Raw genomic sequence first — 25,085 nt, 5'->3', positions numbered from 1 at the left:
ACCTTAGCAAAATTACAATTTCATGACCAATTTTTTATAATGCTTAAGAAAAAACTAAAAAACATAAAATGCTTCTGTTTTGGGTCGTCCTTGATTTATGGTCAAATGAGGTGCAGAGCCTGTAATACTCTCTAATTACTGAAAATAATTTCAAGCCAAGGCAGTGGGAGTATTTTGGTCAGTAGATTGATTATCATCTTATGTGAATTGTTGATTTCAGACTTTCTTTTTACATTTTCAAAATATTGGAGAAATCAGTATAACTTCAAGTTTGTCTGACATGAGAATACACAGACATCAATGTCTACCAACATAAAGTAAACGAGATAACTGTTTTCTGAACATATTGAGAATACCAGATAACTTGGTTGATTGAAAGGAGATCGAAGGAAAAGGAGGAGAGAATAGGGTTATTAGATTGACTGAAAAAATAGGCACAATAGCTCTGCAATATTTTCTAAAAGAATCGGAGATTACTTATCTCATAGCATTGCAAAGTGTGTATATTTTTACAAGTAACCAAATGTATTGGATTATTCAACCAATTCCAAAGGTATTGGATTATTCAACTAATTCCAAATGTATGTTCTTTGTATACATTGACTTTGTTGTTCAGAAGATTTTGATCTAAGTAGTTGATATCTCAGAATTTTTTATAGGTCCGTAATTTTTTTTGTACTTACCTGTACTGAGATTACTTATGATGAAATTTAAAGAGCTTTTAAATTGAATATGGGTAAAAGTTTCACTTTCATGTTGCGTTCTCACCTTAAAAGCACACTGTGATATATATTAAACTATGTTCCTGTCATTGCTCAGCCCCACTCTTTTTAAGTCCACCTAAAAACCATTTTAATGTTAATTAAAGATTTTGGGAATATCTATAATAAGAAGTCCATTATTTGGGAATATTTAGAATAAAAAGTCAATTATTGATTTATCTCAGAACCTTCGTCAAATTTTTGAAATATTCTCAAAATCTACCATCAACTTAAAACCAATCAAAATACTATCCAACCTTATTTACTATGTTTGATTCATATGATATGTTACTGTGCAGCCTTCTAGTTGTACTATGGAACCGAGAAGCACATAGAAGGGCAAAAGACATCCTTGGAATGCTGTCATCATACTAGAAATTTATGCTCGTGAAATGCAATGAATCGTTATGATAATAGGTCAGTAGGTTTGCTGTAGGCTTTTTTTGGATTCTATATGTAAAATTTGTACACTATTTGATTTCTGTTAGATAGTAGGTGTGGAAATTCTCTAAATGATTCTGAACATTTAAGAAAAATTGTTACAGTAATTTTGAATTGATGCAGAAATATTTTAAGGTGTATATATTTTTTCCTTAACTGTGTCTGAAGTTCAAAACATGTGCCGAAACAACATTAGTTTCATTTATAATGTAAAAAATTGATCAAAACTCTACTTGTTATGCATTCAGACAACTTGGGATTCTAAATTTCATCTTTAATGTAAAAACTGCGTCAAAAATCTAATGGTTATGAGCTCCTTGGGATACTTTTCTTCATTGTTTATTTAGAGTTCAAAGTTCAAACCAGTTAGTGTCTTCTTTATTTATTTAGACTTTTAGTAGCTATGGTACGAATTTAATGATTTTTTAGTTGAATTTCCAGTTTTTTCTTGTATTTTAAATTGTAGCACATAACACCTCATTTTCCTGTGGTAATAGAATACCTGGTTTCTCTAAAATGTTAAGATCCATAGAAGGACAATGTCACGAAAGAATTTAATTTATTGGAAAATTTGAAAGCTGACACATTAGGCGACAGTATCATGAGTGACACTGCTAACCACTTTGTGATGTGGTGGTGCCTTGGGTGTCGAAGCGTCCCTCAATATCGCTTTCAAATATTTTCTACGCACCCGACATGCCTGCCTTTCTGCGGTGCTCGCCCGGCAGAACGCCTCTGCTCACACAATGCAAGGTTAAAATTATTAGGAGAAAATTATTAAATCCAAAACATTAAAGATCTCAATGTCTGTTGGCCTTTTATATATATATATATATATCCTTCAGATTTCTATACTAACAAAAATTGCTGTTAATCATCCGAGTATAATTCTAATGCTGACTTTTCTGCTGAACCCCTGACACAACTCAAAATTTGCTGAAAATGCTATAACAGTTTCTTAACATTTACATGGTAATCATGATCTTCTGACAGCAATTTATCGTAATCAGCAACCACCATTTTCATAAAGTGGTAATGAGAGAGGAAGTTGTGATACCCACCCAGAAGAGCAGCAAACCAGACACCGATTGGAAAATAGAGGAGAAGTAAAGAATACTGCACAATTCACCAACACCCACTCATTACTCAATCTGTTATATCATAGATAGATAGCATGCCACCATTAGATGTATAAAAGATGTGTGTATTACCTTGTTGATATCGTGAACGAAATTGCCCGATGTATCATTTCTTATTGTGTTCAGTAAACTAGTCCAAATAAGTATCACCGCAGTCATGGCTATTCCGTTTGCAACAACTTCTGAAGTGCCTGATACAATCAACTGCAGATTAACTGATTTCGCAGAATTGAAAGTAAAATTCCTGACAGAGATATCTGAATATTTTGAATCAGTCGCAGACCGGTGTGAATTTGCTAGAGTGCTCTGTATCTTTTCTTCAGCCATCTCTCCTCCTACTTTCGATTCTGTAATGCCCTCAAAATCAAAGAAGTGCAATTAAATATTAATATTTATAAATTGTATTCCAGGAGCTCACGATAAGATATTGCGTGTCAAATTGTAATGATAACGGCCCCAAGCTTTCCTTTCGGTTTCCGTGTTTTTGTATGACGAGCTATGCCCCATTTTAATTTTATTTTGGAGCACTCTGATCAGTTTGACCATACGTGCGGTGTACAACGCGCTGCACGGGAGACTCGAGAGCTTTGTTGGGTTCACGGGTGAGATTACTGTAAATAGATTTTAAACACCAAAATTTTAGAGATAACTCTAAGATCAGAAATTAGTGAAAAAATTTACTTTCATATTACTTATATCTTCCTACGCTAAACTACCACTACACTACCGACCTATGGTATTCACATAATAAATTATTTAATTTTAGATATTACTAAAACACTCCATAGCATACAACTCACTGTACCCGACATCTTGGTTTGTTTTCACATATTAAATTATTTTTATTTCATTACCGTTTGAACATTTAGTGGCTGATTCACAATGTTGAGAAATAGTGTGCAAATGTTGTAGGATTTGGGGTGTATAAATTAACAGGAAAATATTTTTAAAAATAAAAAATTAAAACGTAAAACAGTTAAGATCTACTGATTTGTATATATTTTGAAGTGATATTCACTATTTACTAACACATCAGCATGTCGGCGAATAACTTTGATAAGAATGAAAGAGGGTAATTAAGGTTTTTTCGGATGAAGCTTTGGATCATAGTAATTGCAATTTGGTGGGGACATTGTTTCCACTTCATTTTGTAATTTTCAAATTCTCAATGAAAATGGTTTATGAATACAGTTTCCACCTGTTACCCAGGAATGCTCTGTGCATTTCCAGATTACAGCAAAAATTTTATTTTTGTATTAACTGGAAGGTAATTGCCGAGATGGAAATTAATCTCTAAACTAATTTAATGTTGCAGCACTGAGATTAAAAAAAAAAATGATAATTGAATTTAATTCACAATTTAATCTGAACTTTTTATATAGGCCTAGTTTAAGATATAGACCAAATAAATTTTTTCATATGAATTTTGACTTATTTCTTGCTGCCATGTATGCAGGGAACGAAATTCAGAGGCAACCCTCCTATTTAAAGAAGGTGTTCAATGAACTTGTGGAATATGGCAGGTCAGAGAACATTTAGAGAGGTTGGTTCATAACTATTTACATCAACCTTCACAGATATTGAAAGATTATATTATGGCATATATCCTTCACAGATATTGAAAGATTATATTATGGCATATATCCACTCTATCAGCTTGTTTTTGGACTCTGGATCCTGCATTTTTTCTTATATTTTTATCATTGCGTACACACTTATTATATGTTTTTGTTTATGTATATCATCATGGAAATGTCTTCTAAATTGCCTTGTCTTTGGTATCTACTCTATAGACATATAGTGAACACATAGTGACAGATTATACATATAGGAATTATCATTACAGGCAGACTCGACAATTTGCTCGTGTGTATTTTCCAGAGCGGTCTTTTTTGCTTTATGATCCCGGTTTTTGTTTTTTAATGGGTTTCCCTTTATGATGGAGGATGAATGCTTATGCATATATTGATGTAATTTTTTAAATAAAAAATTTCTATTTAACATAATCATTTACTTGAAATGAATAAAAGTTTGTTATGAATAAGATGAATAACAACATAATCATTTACTTGAAAGGAATAAAAGTTGGTTATGAATAAGATGAATAAAATTTTGTTATTCATGTGACTACTCCACTACATTTTGAAGACATTGTTGGTTATGAATAAGATGAATAAAATTTTGTTATTCATGTGACTACTCTATTACATTTTGAAGACATTTTTTAAAACAAAAGATATATTTTGTCTTAAAAATTACTTTTTATTTTAGTTATTTTTACATTAAAATTTAATATCAATTGAATTGACTTAAATATAAAATTTAAGACAAAAACAGTTGGAGATAAAAATATGTAAAAACAAAATTTTATATTTAAGACAAAATTTTAAATTTAAAACTATAATATTTTATGATAAAATTTTATATTTAAGACAAAAACAGTTTAATACAAAACTTTATATTTGAAACAAAAACAGTTTGAGACAAAAATATTCTAAGACAACTTATATTTAAAACAAAAACAAAACTATTTTAAGACAAAAATAGTTTGAGACAATGATTTGTTAGACTCTTCATTTTGTGGGGCTAGCCGACTCTGAAGAACACGACAACTTTTCCTAGCAAGACTTCCCAGACATCAATTTCTCTCATGTCCCTTCGATCTCTGTTGACACGATTAGAAACAAATTGTTTGTCGTTGCATTCAACACTACTACACAAAGGGGGCTTTTAAGACAAATTTTTAAGACAAAAGAAAACTTTTGTCTTAAAATTTTCAATACGAGGCGCTAGTAAAAAAGGTAAAGGTAAAGGATTAAGGGCCCATCTTTATGTTGTTGATGGGTTCTTTAGGAAGTGAAGTGATGGAGGCCGACAACAACTTATGGGATTTAGGGCGATGGACGTCGACAACAGAGGTGTGCTTCGTGAGAGGAGCGATGGAGGCACTTCCACTGAACGTGATAGGCAGTAACATAATTGGAATATTTTTCGGGGCCTCCATCGATTGTGTTCTAATCAGTGTTTTTTGACTGTTTTATTTATTTTGAATGCTACTTCTATCCGTTGGTGGTTGTTATCAACACATTGTTGTGTTGGAACTCTTCACTGTCATCGGCAACACATATTAGATTCACCTGAAGGATTTTTGAAAAATGTAGCAAGAAATTTTTGATTTGATTTTGCCTTTATTAAATTGAGAACATTTGAATTTCCACATCAACAGACAACTTGGATGCAATTAACTTGTGTGACATGACTTGTGTCACCCAGTTTACTTAGTAAATTCGAGTTGGAGGAGATAGAGTTTAGTTAAGCATGTGTGATTGTTAATTTGTAGCAATCAAAGTCAGTCATCTCAACTGGCTTTCATTTAAACTAGTTCTAACCATTGGAGGAACTAGTGGAAGGTCAATTTTGTAGTGGGACTTTAGTCAAACTCAGTGGTCATCCAGTTAACTGATCAGTCAACCCAAAATAGCTAGTGCATGCAAATAATTCGAGTTCCCCAGCTGTGGTGGAGATTCCAAGGCAGTGTAACATCAGTTGTATATTAGTCTTGAGTGTACAGGTGTTGCATGCAGTCAGATGATCAACCTTGGGAATTATGCAATCTATTTTAGAAAAAATCCTAAATAATAGGGGCTTAATTTCTCAAGGAATTCCGCAAGGAAATCGGGGCTCAAGAAGAGGCATAAATTGACCAAGTCTGGGTCAACGCTTCTTAGTGAGCAGAGAGATAGGTTACTCTCTTGCAGGTTGTGCTCAGTTGAGCAAAGAAATTGTAATACATCTCTATTCATCAGATTAATGCAAGTAGGCATTAGGTTTTTTTGCAGATTGTTTTCCCCAGGAGAAATATTGTGTGCATGTGTGTTATTTCTTATTACATGTCTAAAATTTTTGTTCTAAATTGTGAATTAACTTCTGTAGAGAAGTAGAGTAGGTTTGTGTCTTGTGATTTTTATTAAAAATTCATGAGAAGTTGCAAATCTACACCATAATTTCTACATGGTATCAGAGCAGGATTCACATTAGAGCACGAATTTTGAAGTTGTTTCTCTGGAGGTTCGAATTTGCAGTTCATTGTAGCAGGATCCCTTCAGAGCTGAGAAGATGACCTTCAATGGGCTGAGGCTAGAGTATGCCTTGGAAGGTAGCTCTAATTTCATCGGATGGAAGGATCGCATGGAGGAGGTACTCGATGACAATGGATTGCTAGAATACATCAAGAGAGATGTCACAAAACCAACGGAATCTGATGCCCAAAACCTTGCTTAGTGGAAGAAAGATGTAGCCAAGGCGAGGAGAATAATATTGGAGGGAGTACAAGACCTATTGGAGGAAGTACGGGACCACATTATCACCAATATCCATGGGAGAGAAAATCCTTATGCAATGTGGTAGGCACTGACATATCTATTCCAGAATAGTAGTGACCACAGGAAGTTGGCACTCAAGGATAAACTTTGAAATATCAAGATGCAGAAGAATGACAATATCTCGCAGTATTTGAGCAGGTTTACACAAGTTTAGGATGAGCTTGTAGGAGTGGGTGTTACTATTTCAGAGGATGACTTGGTAAGCCTAGACCTTCTGGGCCTTCCCAAGAGTTGGCATAGCTATCAATGTTCAGTGAACAGGAGGGAGAAACTATCGAATTGGGAACTCTTATGATCTGATTTGGAACAGGAGGAAATAAGGAAGAATACAAGATATGGGACCTCATCCAAGGGCGAGGATGAAGAAAAATTTGCATTGGTTGGAAAGGGAAATAAGGGAAAAGGGAAGAAATCTCAAACTAAACTAAAATCTAGCCAAGGGGGAAATAAGAAAGATCTATCAAAAATTAAATGCGTCCATTGCCATGAATACAGGCATTATGCCATGAAGTTTCCACACAAAAGGGAAAGCAAGAAAACCTTAGGAGGAGCAGCAGGTGAAGCCTTGGCATCATAGTTCGAGCTTGACATTATCCTTATCACATGCATGTCCATCACAATGATGGGGAGTGTGTGGTAGTTGGACTTAGGTGCACCATTCCACATGACAAGGTGTAGAGATTTGTTGAGTGACCTGGACAAGAAAGATCTCTAGATGCACATCAATCTAGGGGATGAAGGAAGGTATAACACAACCGGTATAGGTACAGTCACCTTTCAGAGGGATTCAGGCTCCCCTCTCAGGCTCAAGGATGACATGTTTATTCTAGGCCTAAAGAAAAATCTCATCTTTGTTGCAGTTTTGGAAGACCATGGTTATGATGTGGTCTTCAGCAAAGGAAAATAATTCCTAAGACACATATCCATGGGATAGGTGAAACAGATTGGGGTTTGTGTGAAGAACTTGTATAAGCTAGATGTAGAAGACTGTGATGCATTAAGCACTAAGGCGGAGAAAGTGCAAGGTTGCGATGTAGTGAAATTTGGCACAAAATAATTGGCCATTTCCATCATGGCACCTTAAAGATTATACAAAGAACAACCAGTGGCCTCCCTAAAGGAGCACTTGAGCAGTAGGATGTATGCAAAGGATGTACGTTGGGGAAGTACACAAAATCGACATTCCATGATTGGGACAACAAAATACATGTAGTCCTAGAAAGGATCCACTTTGATGTCTATGGACCTTTCTCAACAACCTCCACTGCTAGAGACAAATATTTTGTCATTTTTATTGATGACTTCTCACAGAAGTGCTAGATATTCTTCATGCAAAAGAAATATGAGACATTCTCCAAGTTCGTAGAATTCAAGGCACTGGTTGAGAAAGAAACTAGCAAGAAGGTGAAGGCTCTCAAGAGTGACAATGGAGATGAGTACATGTCAAATGAATTTAAAAATTCCTATGTGAAAGAAGGCATTCAATGAGAGTTGACAACACCCCAAAACCACAGTAGAATGGGGTGGCTGAGAGAAAGAACAGTAACATTGTGGGAGCAGTGAGGGTGAAGTTGCATGACCAAGGCCTACCTCTGCATTTGTGGGATGAGGCATGCAACACAATAATCTATTTGCAGAACTGAAGTCCTCATCGGATTCTTAGCATGATTACACTGGAGGAGACTTTCTCAAGGAGAAAGTTGGATGTGTCACACTTCAAAATTTTTGGAGCCTCTATTTATTGCCATGTCTCCATAGAATCAAGGAATAATCTTTAGTCGACTGTAGAATTGGGGGTATTTTTTGGTTACACAAAAACTCCCCACAACTACCATGTGTACTTTCCATCGCTCAGAATGACAGTTGTGCGAAGGGATGTAAAGTTTGATAAGGATAAAGTGATGTGGTTCTTTCTTGAGAGAGAGCATTAGATCCCACTAGAAGAGGAGATTTTAGCTCCAAAGGAGGATCCTACGGAAGTTGTGGAGAAGCCAAAAATTGAGGAGCAGAGAGTGGAGACATTCCCTCAAACAAAACCATCCAAAGAAGGCAGAAAAAGAGCCAGGGATGCTGACAGACTTGTGCAGGATGCAAGGGAGAATGTGAGAGCTCCTTCAGATTTGCATGGGCAAAGGAGTTCACTTACGACGTACACTAGATACATGGATCTAATGTCTGAGCTTATAGATACCGAGCAATCCTCTTTCGAGGAAGCAGTAGAGGAACCTGTATGGGTTGATGCAATGGTGGATGAATATGAATCCATTGTAAAGAACAATGTTTGGGAAGTGGTCCCAAGACCAATAGATAAATCAATAGTGGGTTCGAGATGGATATTCAAGGTGAATCAGGTAGCAGATGGAAGCATAGAGAAGTATAAGGCCATATTTGTGGCCAAGGGGTACTCTTAAGTTGAGGGAATTTACTATGAGGATACCTTTGATCTTGTAGCAAGGTACTCATCCATTAGATCAATTCTTGCTCTGGCTACATAGATGGGGTGGAAGATCCACTAGATGGATGTAAAAACAACATTTCTCAATGGGGTTATTAAGGAGGAGGTGTACATCAAGAAACCATAAGTTTTTGAGACATTTGATCAAGAGTCTCATGTGTGCAGACTCAAGCAAGCATTGTATGGTCTCAAACAAGCATCTCATGCTTAGTACACCATGATCGATATCTATCTCACTAGTTTGAGCTTCACCAAAAGTGAAGTGAATGCAAACCTATATTACATCTTGGTAGAAGGTAAATTACTTATTATTGTCTTATATGTTGATGATTTGATTTTGACTAGTTATGAGCAGTTGATCAGATCTTGTAAGGAGGACCTTGCAAGGGAATTTGAAATGGACATGGGTCTCATGCACTACTTCCATAGGTTGGAATTATGGTAAAGCGATGGGGAATTATTTGTCTCTCAAGGAAAGTATGAAAATGAGATACATATTGCAATCCTTTTCCAAATTTCCTAATGAAATTCAAGATAAAACTCAGTTGGAGAACTATTGATTATAGTGGATGAAGATCTATAGTGAAAGGATTGCCTCAGGAGGGACAACATTTTTTTTCTAGGAATGTGTTGCTACTAGAAGTAAAGAATGAATTTTTGTAGGAAGGGGAGGTGTTGGTGTAGAAAAGAAATGGGTTTGACAGAAGTCCCTACCCTTACCATGGACCAATATAGTATAGTTCATTAAAAATTAATTCACTGGCAAAGGGAAACATGACTTTATTTTCTTATACCACTCCAAGCTATTCAACCATTTACAACACCATAGGTTGGTAAAATCACCCTTCTTTTCTAGAAAATGTTGTAGTAGATGGTATTGAGTGTCAAAATGTACAATTTGTTACCTCTTGTCATGCGTGAATCAAAGTATGTGGATCACATTTAGGGTGACCTTGTAGGCATTCCCCTATTTCTATCAAAGTTGGAAGACAAGGGAGAGAGTGTGATGCCAGAGGAAGCAATATCTATAGCACAAATAGGGGAAGATACAACTGAAATTGTAGAGGCTAAAACGGTAACACAAATTATGGAGGAATTTGCAATAGTGTGGGTCGTAACACTAGGGAAATGGATAGAGAAACCTAGGGAGGAAGAAGGATAACAATAAGAATCGTCTCATGACAGTGACATAGAGATCAATGTTAGATTATGTCCTACATGCCAAGGTTCAAGCTCTCATTCTAGAGAAATGGAATTTATGGCATTTTTATCTCTTTTTTTAACATATAGAGTATTTTTCCTATATTTTCTTTTATATATTTACCAAAATATTTGACTAGAAATTTGCTAAGAATAGAATGTTGAACTGAGCATGTTTCTTTTGAGAATATTTGTGGACATATTATTTTTGTTTTCATTGTTTCTCCTTGTTTTTAGTGTCCACCATAGGATGAAAAATGTTTTGATTTGTTGTTATAGATTTTGTTACTATTGTAAGTCTAACAAAAATATCTAGAACATGAATTTTGAATGGTTTTCCATGTGAGCTAATTGTGTTTGCAATATAGTTACCAAATATGGTTGTATATGGGCCTGGGGTGCAGAAATATAGTCCAACCATGGATATGGCCATACTTTCTATACTTTATATATATATATATATATATAGATATATATATATATATATATATATATATATATATATATATATATATATATATATATATATATATATATATATATATAATATATATATATATATATATATATATATATATATATATATATTAAACATTAATAAACCCTATGATGGCCTTCATTTGGCATTGGAATTATCCATACAACTATGATTTCTAACTGCAAGTTTTCCTTTTCATTTTTTTTTTAATCGCATCCACCCGGCTAAACATTTTTCTTATACAAATGTAGCACAGTTGGGTTTTATATGGGTTTGCCTATCTTAGAAATTTCCCATCAGAGCTACAAGCCCAGCTGGTGTCTAACAAAGTCATCTCTCTCAGTCGAGCACACTCTTTTGTTTTACCCTTGGATGCACCTTGTATTAAACATATTTTTTTCTTTTGTTTTTTCGGTCGTGGCCCTATTATGGCATGTCTAGAAAAAATATTGTTGAGGGAAGTGTTACATTAGGACACATACTTGCACCTTGGGTACATATCCTGGATGGTGATGGAGTGGTGGAAACGTGGATATATACTAAATATTGCTAGGTCAAGCTTTTTTTGGATGCTTGGATGTACCATGTTGGATGAGGGGACATCCATGCCTCCCCTGCCTATGATTTTTCATCATGCCAAAATTCCCAAAACCTCTACTGGGTCCCAGCCATTTGTAGTGGGGTCTTACCTGTTGTCTTCCTTATATTAAAACCTATGCAAACCCTAAGTCAACTCATTTTCACCATTACTTAGTGTTTGTTGGTGTTTGGCATTAAGTTGGTTTTGGGCATTTCTTTAGAGATAAAAACTCCTATTTGTAGTTGATTTTCAATGTGTTTTCCTTGGATCTAAAATTTTCCCCGCTAGAGAGTCATTCTTGTCACATTGGAGAGGCATTCCTTTGATGTTTTAGAGGATTACTTTGTTTTTTTTTACACAACAATGTTTCATTGATTAAATTTCAAATTTTATCATTATTATTAATTTTTTTATGACACGTGAACATTAAGAAATACATGTTTCATTATATATCAAAATGTGCAAATGGTATTACACATGAACATTGAGAAATACATGATGTTTTTTAAATTAATTGGTTTTAATTTGTTTAAATTCTTCATTTTCCAGTAGTTCTGCCTGTTATTTTTATAGATTTGGCTAGGAACCTAAGTGTGATGTCACCCTCTAATCAATAATTCCTTTTTAAAAAAGTTACTGTTGTACACATAGGCACACCACTGTCAATTTGTTTTTCTAAAAAAAAAATAGTCTCACAAGTACATAACCTCTTTTAAATTTGTCATTGTTCCTATATTGCAATTTTTTTTTCTATAGTTATATCAAATTACATTTCCACCCTATGATACCATTGTATTTAAATAGGAATTAAAAGGGAGATGAGTAGTACCCCACCAAAACTTTCCTTAGACGTATATTGTTATTGGTTACCCATAAGTCCTAGAATATGCAATTCATTTATATAGCAATTTTCATTACTTACTAAGACATTGGCACCTTGTATGGTAAAAATTATGATTCCTATTCCATTGCACATGTGGTTATTACTTTTCCCCATGTAGTAGTTGCACCTAACCATGGTTGTGGAAATCTGGCTTTTCGGAAGTATACTGGTGATGTAATAATACTTAAGGTTTAGGAAATTTATGGGGAAGAAAATGAGCATACATTACTCATCTTTTCATGAATTTTTTTGGCTCTCTGATAAATCTCATGGCGAATATTATCTTCCTTCAACCATATTATCATGCTTTGATCAAGTATATCATACATGCACTATGCACATCAATTCATAGACATTAGAGTAGGTTGTCATCAAAGACAACACGACCCATAATGCCAACACACCAATGTTCGTAAGAACTGGCATCACCATACAAACACACTTCTTTCTCTCCACATCAGCTCAATCATCACAAATCCTCAATTTATAATATATAAAACTCATTCTTAACACCTCCCCTCAAGACACCTCAAATAGGATTACTCTCAACTTTGTGATCGCAAGCCACCATGTTGTTGTGTATTATGAATATGAAGTGAGATGGTTACATGAGTCATCCTATCCATTCTCAAATTGGTCCACCATGATTTGAGAAGCTCTATCACACCTCCCTACCAAACACATGAGGAGAGGCACATTGGAACCATTTTTCCACCAAAATCCTCCACAATCCACTTAAGTTCTTGATTGTATGGTCACTCACCCCCAATAATATTTTTTCTCAATCCAAATTCCTCTTTGGCATGCCTATACTAAGGCTACAAATGCACCTCATCACACAATTAGTATGTGATCTATTCACCTATCTGGTCCTCAAATCATTCTAACATCCTATCGTCCACAGTATTCATCTAAACTTACTGTGAAAGTCATGTGCATCAACTAGCATCTCCATGGATATAATCGTGTCCTCCAAGATATCCTCAAGCTTATCAATGCACCACTTTAATATTTCCAATGTCTCTCAATTTATAGGTTAGGTCATTCAACTACTTCTCACCTTGTCCATATGTGTCCCCATGATGCCACTAATTTCCTCTATTAATGAGTCACAAGGAAGACACTTACACACCTACCCTCATCATCCTACTCATAATAGCTCACTACTATAGAAAAGGAGGCTTTCATTAGGGGAATTTTGAGGTCTAAATTGGGCCTCCTAAGGAAAATGTCCAACCAAAATAAAATTTATAAGAATGAATAGGATTCACGATGATGATGTCAACCATGGGGGATGATTCACTATTTTTGGAGTAAAAAAGTAAAAAGATTAAAAAATAATAAAATAATAAAACCTTTTTTCAACTCATATTTTCAATTTATCTCCCTAAGTTTGTACTCAAATTTCAAGCGGGAGTACTCGTTGGATGCAAAATTTAATTCATCATCCAAGGGGTACCCATGTTGCATATTTTCGATGGACCCTGCTACAAGAAAAATGAAAAATACATGAAAAAACGTGATTGCAATCACATTTTTCATGTATTTCTCATTTTTCATATAGCAAGGCCAATCAAAAGTAGGAAACATGGGTACTCCTTGGATGAGGAATCAAATCTTGCATCCAATGAGTGTTTCCACTAGAAATTTGAGAAAGCCCATAGGGAGATAAGTTAAAAATACGAGTTGAAAAAATAGTTTTTTCTTTTTCCCTCTAAAATTTGATGATGTAATCTAATATTATTTTAATATTTCGACTATTATTTTATAATTTCCTTAGGAGGCCCATTTTAGACCTTAAAACTCCCGTAATGAAGACATTAATAATGAAACAACATAAATTTCATTTATAATTTAAAAATTAATTGAAAATCTATTTGCTATGACTTCAAACGACTTGGGATTGTAAATTTCATTTATAATGTAAAACCTGTGTCAAGAAAATTAATGGTTATAACTTCATAACACTTGGTATGCTTGTCTTTATTTATTTAGTAGATATGGTGCGAATTTATTGATTTTTTAATTGTTGGATTGCCAATTTTTCTTGTATTTTAAATCTTGGCACTTCACACCTCATTTACCTAGGGTAATAGAATGCCTGGCTTCTCTCAATGTTAAGATGATAGAAGGAGAAGGCCACGAAATAATTTAATTTATTGGAAAATTTGAACATTTGCCAAATGATATGACAAAACAGAAGAATTAAGCTCATGCCTTTTCGACCAAATCGTCTTCAGTATCCTTAGTAACACTGCTAACCACTTGGGATGTGGTGGTGCCTTGGGTGTCGAAGAATCCCTCCCCCTGCTTCAATACTGCTTTCAAATATTTTGTACGCATCCGTGATGCCTGCCTTTCTGCAGTCCTCGCCAACCACAACGCCTCTGCTCAACCAATGCAACGTAGAGAAAAACACAATTAGAAAAGCACAAACATTAAATCCAAAACATTAAAGATGTCAATATCTGTTGTCCTTCTTCTCATCCATACCCATAGAACAATCCATGCATTCATATATAGCCTTCAGATTTCTATTTTTATGGAAATTGCTATTAATCATCCTAGTATAATTCTTATTCTGACTTTTCTGCTGAACAACCTGACTCAACTCAAAATTTGCAGAAAATGCTGTAACAATTTCTTAAAATTTATGTGGTAATCATTATCTTCTGACAGTAATTCATCATAATCAGCCAGCACCATTTTCATAAAGAGAGAGGAAGTTGTGAGTGGTACCCACCCAGAAGAGCAGCAAACCACAGATCGATTGAAAAATAGAGGAAAAGTAATGAATACTGCAGAATTCACCAACACCCAGTCATTATTGAATCTGTTAGATCATAGATATCATGCCACCATTATATATATAAAAGATGTGTGTATTACCTTGTCGATATCGTGAATGAAATTTCTCGATGGATCATTTCTTATTGTGTTTAGTAAACTAGCAAATATAAGTAACGTTGCAGCCATGGTTATTCCATTTGCAACAGTTCCTAAAGTGCCCGATACCATCAACTGTAGATTAACTAATTTCGCAAAATTGAAAGTAAAATTCGTGACAGAAATATCTGAATCCTTTGAATGAGTAGCAGATCAGTGTTTGCTGCGTTTCACACGATCATTTGGATTATGTGAAAATGGTAGAGTGCTCTGTATCTTTTCTTCAACCACCTCTTCTCCTCCTTCTGATTTTGTAATGCACTCAAAATCTGAGAAGCGCAATTAAATATTAATATTGAGAAATTGTATTCCAAGATATTTGTTGAAGATTATGGAGAATATCCTAGAATAGGTAGATTTGGTTCACGTAGCCTCAGGATAGGAATTAGTTTCTATTTCTTAGGATGCTGTTCTAACTTCCCTAAAACCATGTATTCTATTTAATGTGTAATGTTGATGAACAATGTAGAGCGTTCTGCAGAGCCAGACTCTCCTGGTTCAGACTCTCTTTCGTAGAGCTGACCAGTAGGTTTTATTTTCAGTAATACAAACATTTCCATTTTTATCATGGTATTAGAGCGTCAGGGTTGAGGAACCTGTACACTGGCTGGTGGGTGGTTCTTTGAACCAAAATCGCCGTAGGGTTTGAGTGGACAGCTGCGACGATCACTATTAAGTCGTCACAGGTTTTGAGTGTATAGTCGCACTTTTCAAGTGTACAGCCGCGATGGTCGCGGAAAACTGATGAAAAACTAAGACCGTTTCTGAAATTGAGCTTATTTCAGCGACTAGTCTCGGATATTGGGAAAATATCAGCGACGGTTGCAACTAGTCTCGGAAAATTGGTATATTTCAGTGACTAAGCTTGGCTATTGGGCAAATATCAACGATGATCATGTAAATCAAATAACTTGCAAAGGGAGCCAAGAACAAAGCTATAGCTGTTAGAGAAGCTGAGTGGGGAAGCCAAGAACAAGGTTTTAGCTGACAACAGGAGGTTGTCTGGAGGCTGAGAAGAAAGCCATGGAGATCTGCACGTGTGTTGCGAGATCAAACAACAGTGATCTATCTCTGTCACAGATCTGGGGTAAATTTAACATCTTTTCCTGTCAATTTTTTTTTCTAAATTGCCAAGATGAATAACAACATATTTGAAGCATGCATGAATGAGCATAACAAGCTAGATGGTTCCAATTATGAAAATTGGAAGTTTAAGATGCAGACTCTGCTAGAAGCACAGAGTGCTTGGCAGATTGTGAATGGGGATGAGCTGAAGCCCGCGGCTAGATTTGCAACAGTCCCAGATTGGGAGAAACGAGAAATCAGAGCAAGGACAATGTTAAAGATGTCAGTGAAACACTGTATTATACTGCACATCAGAGAAGAAATTCAAATCATCTTTTGTTCCTCAAGAGTAAGATTCTGTCCATGAAGATGGAGGAGAATGAAACGATTGCTTCATTCGTAGCAAGGATCAAGGATCTGAAAAACAAATTATCAGATATTTGTCATACAATGGACGATACAGATCTTGTGACCATTACAATGAATGGTGTCATTGATGATTATCAGATTTTCATCACTGGGATCAATGCCAAAGAAAAGGTCCCACGTTTTGAAGAGCTGACAGGTATACTGATGTAGGAAGAAGAGAGGAGATCAACTCTGAAGCCCCAGAGTGCCGATCTTGCATTGGTGATGAGGAAGAACTTCTACAAAGGGAAAGGAGGTCTACAATATCAAAACGGAGCAAGTTCACAGAAACGGCCAAATCTGACCCAAGGTATGCACCCGAATAAAAACTACTCTGAAACAAAATGTTTTTATTGTGGAAAATTGGGTCATATTTCCAAGGAATGTAGGAAAAAGAAGTATCATGAAGAAAAACAGAAGTCAAAGAGACATGCAGGTCATCTCACGAACAGTGATCAGGTGCAGAATTTGAGATTGTTCATGGCAGATCGTGACGAAAATGTTGATGCAGACATTTGGTATGTAGATTCAGGAGCGTCAACACACATGACAGGGAACAAGCACTGGCTAGAGGATTTTAAAGAGATCAATGAAGGCATGTGGATTTACCTAGGAGATGACAGAAGCCATCAAATCAAAGGATGTGGGAAAGTTTCTGTTATTATACCTAATGGTAATATCAAACAAATTTATAATGTAATGTATGTGCCTGGCATAACTAAGAACTTGTTCTGTATCAATGATTACAAATCAAGATTTGAAAGTTGAATTTTTAAAATCTAAGTGTTACATTAAGGATTTGCTAGATGGAATGAAGACAATTGTTACAGGGATCCGAACAGGAGGACTGTACAAGTTGGCTGCGTGACCTCCACCGGTTCGAGCATTGACAACAACGAGCCTGACTATAGAAGAGCTTTGGCACTAGAGGTTCGGCCACATCAATTACAATGATTTGTTGTTACTATAGAGGAAATAAATGGTAAGAGATCTTCCTATGCTAAAGCAAGTACATAATGATTGTGATACTTGTACTTTAGGAAAAATGCATAGAGAAGAATTCCTTGTTAGAGTAGAAAAGAAACAGAGGGATATATTGGAGTTAGTGCACACAGACCTTTGTGGTCCCATGTAGATAGAATCATTAGGAGGTGCAGCGTATTTCCTACTATTTATTGATGATTGTACAAAGTTTTCTTGGGTGTATTTATTAAGTAAGAAGAGTCATACATTCAAATACTTTAAGTAGTTTAAAAATATGATTGAAAGACAAACAGGGAAACAGATAAAAATTCTTCGTTCTGATCAAGGGGGAGAATACAGGAAAGAAGAGCTTATCAGATATTGTAAAGATCATGGAATTTTGCAGCAGTTCACAGTACCCCATACTCCACAATAGAATGGAGTAACAGAAAGGAAGAACAGGACTCTTGTGGAATGTGCGAGAAGTAAGCTGAAAGGTAAGAATCTTTCAAATGGTTTTTGGGTTGAAGCAGTGAGTACTGCAGTTTATTTAAAAGATAGGAGTCCTACAAGAAGTCTTAAGCTTAAAACTCCTTTTGAAGCTTTGTATGGATATAAGCCTGCAGTAAAACACTTAAGAATATTTGGATGTAAATAATTTTCCCACATACCAAAGGAAGATAGAAAGAAATTAGACTCAAAAGCCACCAGATGTACTTTTATAGGGTATTGTTCGTCATATAAAGCATACAGATTATTTAAGACCTATACTCACATTGTTAGTAGAGAAGTTAAATTCCATGAGCAGGATAGTGAAGAAACTGATGAGCATTATGATGGATGGGACATCCCGTACTTTGAAGAAGAAGAAGCAGAGAACAATCAGGGTCAGCAGCAAACAAAGGAAGAGGATGAACAACAACAACAACTACAATAGCAACAATAGCAGCAACAATAACAACAACAACAACAATAGTAATAGCAGAAACAACAACAGCAGCAATAGCGGGAAGAAATAAGGTTTGAAACCACCACCCCACCACTCAGGAGATCACGTAGGAAAGCTCAAATGCCTGCAAGATATAGGGAAAATGCATTTATAACTAGTATGATGAATGTTGTTGAACCATCTAGTTATAAAGAAGAAAATGAAAGTAATGAATGGAAAATAACCATGGAATAGGAATATGATTCAATAATCAGAAATAAAACTTGGGAATTGGTAGAACTTCCTAGAGAAAAACATGTCATAGGTTGCAAATGGTTATATAAACCGAAAATCAGTGCAGATGGAAATATAGAAAAACTGAAAGCTAGGTTGGTTGCAAAGGGGTATACACAAAAAGAAGGGATAGATTATGAAGAAACCTTCGCCCCTGTAGCTAAATTGAATACCATCAGAATGTTAATTGCCTTAGCTACTAAGAAACATTGGATAATGCACCAACTAGATGTAAAGTCTGCATTTCTGAATGGAGAACTAAAAGAATAGGTTTATTTAAAGCAACCGGGAGGGTTTGTCCATAAGGGAAAAGAACATTTAGTCTGTAGGTTGAAGAAAGCACTCTATGGACTAAAACAAGCTCGCAGGTCATGGTATGAGAAAATCGATTCATTTTTCTACAAGCTGGCTATAATAGAAGCAAGAATGACCCTAATATTTACACCATGAAAGATGAACAAGGGTGTGTAGTGATGATTTCATTATATGTAGATGATTTGATAATTACAGGTGATGCTATATATCTAATTGATGAAATCAAGTAGCAGATGTCACAGATGTTTGAGATGAAGCATCTTGGTGAACTCAGATACTGTTTAGGTCTCGAGATCTGGAGAGATTCAGGTCAAACATTCCTATCTCAAGAAAATTATGTAAAAGGCCTATTAGAGAAGTTTAGAATGGATTAGTGTAAGTCTGCACCGGTACCATTGTAACAGAATATCAAATTGCAGTGTGAGGATGGCTCAAAAGTGGTAAATGCAACACTTTATAGACAGCTGGTTGGGAGTCTGATCTACCTAACCAACACTAGACCTAATTTGGCTTATGTAGTTAGCGTGTTAAGCCAATTTATGTCTAATCCACTTGAAAGCCATTGGAATGCAGCGAAGAATATTTTAAGGTATCTATAAGGTACTGTAGATTATGGAATTATTTACACTGGCTCTTCTGATGTTAGACTGGCAGGATTTGCAGATTTAGATTGGGCAGAAAATGTAGATGATCGCAGATCTATAACAGGTTATGCATTCAATCTTGAATCTGGGGTGATCACTTGGAGTAGCAAGAAGCAGAACACAGTCTCCTTGTCCTCAGTAGAAGCAAAGTATCAAGCCATGTGTGCAACAACGTGCGAAGCGGTTTGGTTGCGGAGACTTCTCCAGGATGTTGGGGAAGAACAGACAGTTGCAACAACAATCAGATGCGACAATCAAAGTTCAATCAAGCTGGCCAACAATCCAGTGTTTCACAAAAACACGAAACATATTGATACTCAATTCCATTTTGTAAGGGAGAAACTGCAATCTAAAGAAATCCATTTGGAATATTGTAATACATGTGATAATGTTGCGGAAATTTTCACTAAGCCCCTTGGAAAAGTAAAATTTTAGATGTTTAGGGAGATGTTAGGCATATATGTGAACCCATTCTCCATTAAGGGGGTGTGTTGAAGATAATGGAGAATATCCTAGAATAGGTAGATTTGGTTCACGTAGCATCAGGATAGGAATTAGTTTCTATTTCTTAGGATGATGTTCTAACTTCCGTAAAACCATGTATTCTATTTAATGTGTAATGTTGATGAACAATGTAGAGCGTTTTGCAGAGCCAGACTCTCCTGGTTCAGAATCTCTTTCATAGCGCTGACCAGTTGGTTTTATTTTTAGTAATACAAACATTGCCATTTTTATCAATATTGTATTTTAAGATCCCATGATAAGACATTGCATGTCAAATTGTAATGATAACAGCCCCAAGTTTATCTTTTGGTTTTTTATGAGGCAATCACGGCCCCATTTTAATTTTATTTTGGATGGTTATAGCACTCTGAGTTTGACCATACATGCGGCATACAGCCTGCTGCACGGGAGACTCGAGAGCTTAGTTGTGTTCAAATAATAAATTATTTCATTTTGAATGACGAAAGCACTCTGGAGCGTACAACTCACTGGACCGAGGAGCTTGGTTTATCTTCACATATTGAACTATTTTTATATTTTATTTCATTACCGTTTGAACATTTAGTGGAAGATTCACAATGTTGCGAAATAGTGTGGTATTGTTGTAGGATTTGGGGTGTATAAAGTGATAGGGAAATATTTAAGACAAATAAAAAAGTTAAAATGTAAAACAGTTAAGATCTAATGATTTGTATATATTTTGGAGTGATATTCACTATGTACTAACACATTAGCATGTCGATGAATAACTTTGATACAAAGGTTTTTTCAGATGAAGCTTTGGATTCAATACAAACTCAATCATTAGTGAGGAATTTCATTAGATCACAACAATTGCAATTTCGTAGGGACATTGTTTCCACTTCATTTTGTAATTTTCAAATTCTCAATATGAAAATGGTTTATGAATAAAGTTTCCACCAATTACCCAGGTATGCTATGTGCATTTTCAGATCCCAGCCAAAAATTTGTGTATCTTATTTTTGTGATGATGATGATGATGATGGTTAACCTCAACTGAGACCAAATTTTGGTTTATCGTACCTAAAGAAACGAATTATTTAGTTTGATTTAAGATTTTATTCTTATGCTCAAGAAGCTTGGAGAGAAGCCTCCCGATTTCACTGTAATTTTGGCAACGTAAAGGGCTAGGAAGGTCAATATTGCAACAAAGATTTTGAAACTGAGATCTAATGTGGTTGTACAAGGGGCACTCTAAGAGGAAGTGATTTTCATCCTCGATGTTCGTATTCTCATAGAGATGGAAAAACCTTTCCATCCATGGTGTTTTAGGAACTGCCCAACAACCCGCTTCACTATGGAGTTCATGAGAGTTCATTCTAATCTTGGCTATATTAATTTTCTTCTTCGAGCTAGATAAAAAAGAGAGATACTTTTGATCTTCTAGGGTGGGGTTGATGACCTCCTTATAATATCTCAATTTTCTTTTAGCTACTAAATCTTTCTCACACCACATTTTTTCTTTGAACTTAGAAGTAACAATATTTTTAATGTTATTAATATTTTTCAATGCAACATTCTCGTCGATCTCCCAATAGTTTAACCAGGCCTTGGTGTCTTTATACCAACCTTGTTTGAGCCTTAGGTCGTTTTGGCTGGAATTTAAAGCTAGCTTAGGAAGTCTATAGTCTCCTTTGTATTTTGTAACTGGAAACGGGAAGGTAATTGTGGAGATGGAAATTAATCTCTAAGTTAATTTAATGTTGGAGCATGGAGATAAAAAAATAGAATGATGATGGTACAATTCACAATCTAATTTGGTATTTTTTTATATAGATTTAGTTTAATTTATAGAGGAAATAATATTTTTCATTTCAATGGACAAAACAATTTCAAGAAAAAAATGTGATTTTTGTTTTAAAATGCATTTTTTAATACAGAAATGGATTTAGCACCTTCAAAAACCTTTTTGGGCACTCAAATTGTGTGGATTAAATAACTTAAACTCAAGTTTTTAAAATTCTCTATAAAATTTTGGTTAAAATTAGAGAAAAAAATATCGTGCAAAAACTCATTTTGTAAATTAGACTAAGCTTTATATATATATATATATATATATATATGCTTAATGGTTAAAAGCACATGTTCCCTAGTAAGAAGTTACAAGTTCAAAACCACACACACATATATATATATATATATATATATGCTATATGGTTAAGAGCATATGTTTCCTAATAAGAAATTATAAGTTCAAAAATCAAAAAAATAAAATATCCCTTGTCCCGTATAGTGTCTCATACACCAATAATAATATTATTATATTATGACAATGTGTTTTGAAATTACCAATTTCATACCTAGCGGAGTTGAAAATTTTCTATGCATTATCTGTCTCTGTTTAGTTGTTCCTAATAAGTCGGTAACGATCCAATCAATCTTAAGCCCTAACTTGCACGCTAAGACTCCTGCGTTAAGCACTCATATCGTTATTAACGATGTGAAATATGAGAATCCATCAATCGCAAGGGAGGTGATGGTGGGATCGATGAGATGGAAGTTTAAACGCAGTGCCGTTTATGAGACGGGAGGATGACAGGTTGGCCATGGGCCTGTCGTCGTGATAGCGGACGAAGGTAACCGAATTATGCTGCAAGTGTGAATATCTTTACGCTAGTGCTCATCACATAAAGATGACACTAGCTCATAACATTGACATCATATATAAAACAAGAACCAGGACAATGAAATCTGTTTTTTTAAACTCCCGAACGGCCCTATGGCTAACCATAGCTGAAAATGGACCAATTAAACCCGGGCAACTTTACGTGGTAAATTGATTATTTTAGACCCATCAATATGACTGATAAGCTCAATACGACGAAAAGTTAATTTCTATTGGGTTGGTGTATTTGTGTAAGCATGGGGAGGAATTTGTCTCACACATGTTTCGTATATGCCCTTTTATTCTAAGTATCTTTGAGAAAGTAAAATTTGGATCGGGGAGGGAATGATTTTGGGGAGGCTTTTAAGACTTGGTGATGCGGCAATTGATGAAAACCATTGGAACATCTCTCCTCTAATTTGTTTACCTGCTCGTTATTTTTGAATAAAGTTATTTTTGAAGATCTCTTCAACTCCAGCCATCATTGCGTGGGAAACTGTTGTTATCTACGGTCTATTGCCTTTAAAGGACAACACTTATATTCCCCGGGCTATGGTTAAAGAAGAAATTAATCTCCAAATCTCTTTGTCTTATTTTGTTGGGGACTCATTTGCGGTGCAGGATTAATTCTTGATCTCAGCAGTCATCATTTCTAAAAATAAAAATTTGGAATGCGGAAGGGTTAACAATTTTGCAGAGCTCCTCTCCCTAAAGCTTTTTTACTTTGGGGTTTGGAAAAGGATTATAGTTATCTTCAAGTATTTGGAGATTTCTTAAATGTTATTTATTGGTTCAATATTGTTCAAAAATATTTGCTTTCCATTTTTGAGAAATTAATTAATTAAAACAAAATTTTGATTTTATTTCTGGTTGAAATATATATATGGAATAGAATTCAGAGGCAAACCTCCTATTTAAAGAGGGTTTTTAATAAACTTTGGAGTATGGTAGTTTAGTGAATATTTGGAGAGGTTGGTTCATAACTATTGACATCAACCTTCACAGGTATTCAAAAGTTATATTATGGCATATATATACTCTATGAGATTCTTTTTGGACTCAGGATTCTGTGTTTTTTCTTATTTTTTTATCATGGCGGACACACTTATTATATGTTTTTGTTTATGTATATGATCATGGAAGTGTCTTCTAAACTTCCCTGTCTTTGGTATCTACTCTATAGACAATTAGTGACAGATTATACCTATAGGTAGTAGCGTTACAACTAGACTCAACAATTGGCTAATATGTGTATTTTCCAGAGTGGTCTCTTTTTGCTTTATGAGCCTAGTTTTTGTTTTTTAATGGGCTGGCCTTTATGATCGATTGTTAGGATGAATGTTTCATGAATATACTAATGTAATTTTTAAAAAGAATTTCTATTTAACACTATCATTTAGTTAAATAAGATGAATAAAAGTTTGGTGTGCATGTACTCTCATCACTTCACTTCTATTTTAGTCGTGAAAGTTGGGATGCAAGTCACTATTAGTAAGGATGTGAAAGTAATACACCTTATCATATCTTCATCATAGAAATGAGCATCTCCCCATTTAGTGCATGAAAATGTTTAGGTATTTATTGTACAAGAATAAGATAAACAATATGAATGACAAGAGGTTCTCAAAATTCCTTTCAATTCCAACCATAGACACTATCGACACAAGTGAGAATGACAACAAGGTGCCAATGTTTAGCTAAATCACTGAGAAATACAAGAATATGTCATCTTATAGGATACCTAAAATATAAAATATATTATGACATCTAATACTACAAGGAGATGGCATTATGGGAATTTTGAGGTCTAAAATGGGCATGCGAAGGAAAATAATAAAATAATAGTTAAAATAATAAAATAAGTGTTATGAACTTTTAATGAAAAAGAAAGGAAAATACTTTTTTTCTTGTATTTTTGGCTTGCCTCCTTATAAGCTTGAATTTTAAGTGTAGACACTCATTGGATGGAGAACTCAATGCCACATCCAAAAATATACACTTTGAATACTTCTCAGTATATCCACATAGGAAAAATTCAAAATACATAAAATATAACACACTTATTTTATGTTT

General features: G+C 34.9%; 1 protein-coding gene across 1 annotated transcript; it reads right to left on the bottom strand.

The window, feature by feature from the left end:
* Positions 1-1,788: 1,788 nt before the first annotated feature.
* Positions 1,789-2,739, bottom strand: LOC149206899 (ABC transporter B family member 17-like). The gene is made up of 3 exons (XM_089397827.1): positions 2,414-2,739; positions 2,264-2,318; positions 1,789-1,937 (listed from the first exon to the last, which is right to left on the bottom strand). The coding sequence occupies exons 1-3, from the start codon at positions 2,666-2,668 to the stop codon at positions 1,789-1,791; spliced, it is 459 nt and encodes a 152-aa protein (XP_089253953.1). The 5' UTR covers positions 2,669-2,739.
* Between the last annotated feature and the right edge of the window lie 22,346 nt (positions 2,740-25,085).

The sequence above is a fragment of the Pinus tabuliformis genome, chromosome 1_2 (assembly GCF_031772625.1).
Source record: "Pinus tabuliformis cultivar Carrire ecotype Pingquan chromosome 1_2, CPIR1, whole genome shotgun sequence".
NCBI lineage: Eukaryota > Viridiplantae > Streptophyta > Pinopsida > Pinales > Pinaceae > Pinus > Pinus tabuliformis.
The sequence above is the reverse complement of the archived record's forward strand: the minus strand, read 5'-3'. Positions and strand labels throughout refer to the sequence as shown.

Coding starts and splice junctions, on each gene's coding strand:
- LOC149206899 (XM_089397827.1), bottom strand. CDS start 2,668: ATGGCTGAAGAAAAGATACAGAGCACTCTAGCAAATTCACACCGGTCT. Junction 2,319..2,413: donor TCGTTCACGATATCAACAAG/GTAATACACACA, acceptor TGAATTGTGCAG/TATTCTTTACTTCTCCTCTA. Junction 1,938..2,263: donor CTGGTTTGCTGCTCTTCTGG/GTGGGTATCACA, acceptor TTGTGTGAGCAG/AGGCGTTCTGCCGGGCGAGC.